Source organism: Chaetura pelagica, unplaced genomic scaffold (assembly GCF_000747805.2).
Source record: "Chaetura pelagica isolate M959 unplaced genomic scaffold, ChaPel_1.0 scaffold70, whole genome shotgun sequence".
In the NCBI taxonomy this organism is placed as follows: Eukaryota; Metazoa; Chordata; class Aves; order Apodiformes; family Apodidae; genus Chaetura; species Chaetura pelagica.
In genome coordinates, this window is record NW_009952265.1 from 2,302,474 (window position 1) to 2,306,811 (window position 4,338).

The following is a 4,338-nucleotide window of genomic DNA, read 5'->3' on the forward strand; positions in this document are numbered from 1 at the left end:
TGAACCGCACGAAGGGGGACGCAAACACTCACCCGTTTGACGAGGAAGCCCTCCTTCAGGATTCCAGCTGCTTCTTGCATTGTGGCCAGCAGGGAAGAGAGCCGAGCCCCTGCTGAGAAGTGCCCGAGCCCTGGCAGCCTGTCCCTCTGCACGCAATTTGTTTAAGAAAGCTCATTTTTCTTTGCTACCCTCCTCCTCCAATATGACGCACCCTCCCCTGCCTGTTTTTTTCTCCCTCTCTTCCCACCTATGAGAGATTAATTAAACAGTGAGCTGGCTCTGATACATTACCTGCCCTCCGGGGAGCAAAACAAAAGGAAGTCTGAAAGGATCTTCAAAGTTTAAAGGAAGTCTAAAAAGGAATTTCACTGAATTCAGTATAGCAATAAACCACCTCTGAGTGAGCCGGCCAGTATGAGCAGCTGGGTGATTACAAACCAGACTAATCAACACTACCACATAACATTTCTCATCTAATGAACACATCTCATAGGGGTTTTACAGATCAAAATACCTTAAGTGTCATGTATAAAGTATTCTTATTACAAGGAGACTTTTACAAACTTAAACCAACTTATTTTGCGAGCAATTTATTTTACCAAAGAAGCCCCAAAGTGCTTAAAAGCCCACTCTACTTCCAGTCGGCATATAAATCAAGATTCCAACTTAATATCCAAAATCTGTACCTAAGCAACTATTCTGGCTTTTAGTGAAGCAGCCTGATCAATGAACGTTGTGCAGTGTGACCCCTTGCAACTCCTGAGCACCTCTGAAACAGGGTGCCTTTTTTTGTGTTTGCATATAAGCTTAGATATTTATTGCAATTTTTAAGACTTTGGCAATGATAAATCCGTTTGATAGATTTATCAGATCTTGTCCTGATGGAATAAGCCTGCATCGGTATTTCAGACAGCACCATTGTTCAGAAATAATAGTCTTTGCTGTACTGTTAGCATTCCCTCACTTGTACCAAAATGAAGGTGATATATGTGGGCAGAGCTAAGGGCTGTGATAAGAAGCACAGCATAACAAATAAAAAACTCCACTGGTTGCTATGTAAAAAGAGTCCAGAGTTCAGCAAGACAAAGTGACTCAAGTATCTCTCAGTCTCTGCCAACCAGATTAAATTACTAGTCACACTTTAATGTACTGAGGAAAAGGAACAAACAAATAATTTCCTCATCTTTTTGGTATTTTTATAACTTCTATAAGGCAGAGCAAGACACTAAATAAAGTATTGAAGCCTGAAAATGTACTGGAACTTGAACAGCTCTGCTGAGATCACGGGTCACTGAATGCTACTTGAAGTTAGAAAAATCAATTGTTTGATAAAGGGAAAGGATGTTGGCTGAGATCCCAAAAGCTGCTGCCCATATGGAAGTTACCCACGTAGCACCTACTGAACTCCCTTTGCCACTTTAGAAGAGGCAGGCAGCTGTGAGGCAATCTGATGCTGAAGTCATATCCCAGTTATGTTCTTCAGTCCACCTAAAGCGAGTACAGTAAGTTAACAGAACAGCTAAATGACCATTTTTACTGTAGGTATGTAGTACATGCAAGGACATAAATAGAAATTTGTTGTCATTTTTTTAATATTGTTGTGGCCTTAAAGCAGAAATGAACTGAGTGCATTTCTTTTAATTTAAAAAATAATCTCCATCTTTGTGTATACCTAAGTGTATATAATAAATAAAAGTTGTACTTAAAATCTTGGGGAAAAAAAGCTTGGGAGCCAGCAATGTGCACTTGCAGCCAAGAAAGCCAGCTGTATCCTGGGCTGCATCAAAAGATGCATGGCCAGCAGGTCAAGGGAGGTGATTCACCCTCTCTGCTATGCTCTCATGGGACCCCACCTGGAGTACTGGGTCCAGTTCTGGAGCCCCCAACACAAGAAGGAAACGGAGCTCTTGGTGGGAGTCCAGAGGAGGGTCATGAAGATGATCAAAGGGCTGGAGCACCTCTGCTATGATGACAGGCTGAAAGAGTTGAGGCTGTTCAGCTTGGAGAAGGCTTTGGGGAGACCTCATAGTGGCTTTGTAGTACATGAAGGGGCCTACAGAAAAGCTGGGGAGGGACTTTTTACAAGTACCTGTAGTGATAGGATGAGGGGGGGTGGTTTCAACTGAAACAGGGTAGATTAGAACAGATATTAGGGATAAATTCTTTACTGTGAGTGTGGTGAGACACTGGAACAGGCTGCCTAGGAATGTTGTGGCTGCCCTCTCTGTGGAAGTGTTCAAGGCCAAGTTGGATGAGGCTCTGAGCAACTTGGTCAAGCAGGATGATCTTTAAGGTCCCTTCTTACCCAAACTATGCTATGAAAGCTGATGCAGCCAGCAGAAAAAAAGAAAATACATTTCAGCTCATGGTGTTCGATACATTAGAAAAAAACTTGAGGAAAAAGAAGAAAACTTTAATCTAGGTACACAAGACATTACTGCTGCATGTGTTTCATGGACATGCCCTCTTTATGTAACCAGCTCCAGGAATACAGTGTTCCACTGTTTGGTATTTGAGGTTTGACTTCACATTGTTCAGCTTGTTACTGCAGGCAATTTCTAACAAGGTGGGTGAGATAATTTCATGCTAGTGAGGACAGGCAGAAGCTTGCAGGGGGCTCTCCCTCCGACAGTGACTTCAGAATTGCCCTAGAACCAGTCCGCATCAAAGATTTGAGCTAGCTCTTTTTCTGCAGCATGCAGACCACCCACAATCCTGCTGCTGATCTTGGAAAAATCACCATTAGCAACATAGAATTTTATTGCCAAACTGCTGGTAAACAGTGAAGCAAACATTGCCTTTGCTCGCCATTAAACAAAGGTTTTTATCAACTGCTTTCTATAATCTAGAACCTTTGCTTTCTTTAACACTTTGGATATTTGTAACACACACACACCTCCTTCCTCCAGTCTCATTCTGTAATTCATCAAGGCTAACAAACTGCCCCTATCTTGCTCCCTGGGGCTGAGTAAATACAGATCTCTCAGATGGTTTTGTGGGAAAAGGCTCATGCAGTGTGAAATGAGTCAGTTGATCTGGGCAGCCCTATTCATGTATGTGCTGGAAAGGCAAGTTCTGGCATTGAAGGCTTCCAGCAAAAGAAGGACATGCTTTGATCTCCATAAAAGTTGGGAGCTCGCTGTCAAGTCTTCTGTGGACTTGAAACTCACCGAAGGGAGGACTGTCAGTTTCCTCAGATCCATTTTAGAGTGTTTTCCACATATCAGTGTAGTATTTTAACAAAAAAAAAAAAGCACATTTTGTTCCATTCCAAGTGACCCCCAAATACTTTATATACTATAGGATTTGCATTGGCATGGCCAGGAAGAGCCAGCTGCAGGCGTCAGCACCACAGGATGCTACTTAGGGTTCCAGGGAAGTACAGGAGCACCTGTCTCTGAGAGCAGAGTCTGCTGTTTCAGCTGGCTGACCTGACAGACAGCATTGGTACCTCCAGCTCAGTCCTTTAGGAAGCCATGAACAAGCGATTAAGAGAACATGCCCAAAGGACAACCCCCATTGCAGGCTCTGCAATGCCCATCCTGTGTCATTGGGTCACACGGGGGATTACACATACCCAGCTTTTTCAAAGAAAGTTCTTCAGATGCCAGGACTTTGTCCTCTGGTATAGGGCACCATTCAATACTTAGTTGCTTTAGTGAACTGAGGATTAAATAAGATGCAAACAAACCAAATCAAAACAAAGAACTATGAAACATTTCTAGACAGAAGTGAAAGATGACAAGTGTTCAAAGGTATTAAAAGAGCATTTTTTAAATTAACTGCAGAAAGATGGCAGTGTTGGAAAACAATTGTTTAATTGTCTGGACTCTGGAACAAAAAACTATCAGAAATTAAATACCAAAGTGCAGATTCTATTATGAACAAAATGCCAGCTCACCTCCATCTAAAAAAAACAAACTGAGGACCAGAATCAGAGTGAGAAGAGGAAGGAATTGTCACAGTATTAAAAATCAGACAAAGCACAACAACTGCAAGAAAGTGGGGCACTCTTTCTTTAGATGCCAGTATTTCCCCTCTTCAAAAACAGGATACTGGGCTGTTGTGCCGGACCTGAGGCCCCGTTTGGGGCTTTTTACTATTAATGAGTCCTTATCAGATGTTATAAGTAAAACTGTTTCCAAGCTGCCAATCTTACAAAATTATTTTAGGATATGGAAGTCAAGCTGAGATGCTCACAATTAACACATCAGGCCAAACCTCGTCCACAGGTATAACTGCACCTGTTATATGTACCTGTTAAGTTGCCTACACAAGTGCAAGTGGAGATTTTGGCTTTGCAATTATTACTGAGTAAACAGGACAGCTGCTAATGAA

General features: G+C 42.2%; 1 protein-coding gene across 1 annotated transcript in view; it reads right to left on the minus strand.

Annotated features, from left to right (window-relative positions):
• PLEK2 (pleckstrin 2) overlaps positions 1-142 on the minus strand; it is a 9,296-nt gene extending 9,154 nt beyond the window's left edge. The window contains exon 1 of the mRNA XM_010007688.1: positions 33-142. Coding sequence (XP_010005990.1) covers positions 33-80 — 48 coding nt within the window. The 5' untranslated portion in view covers positions 81-142. The remainder of the gene's footprint in view (positions 1-32) is intronic.
• Positions 143-4,338: the final 4,196 nt, after the last annotated feature.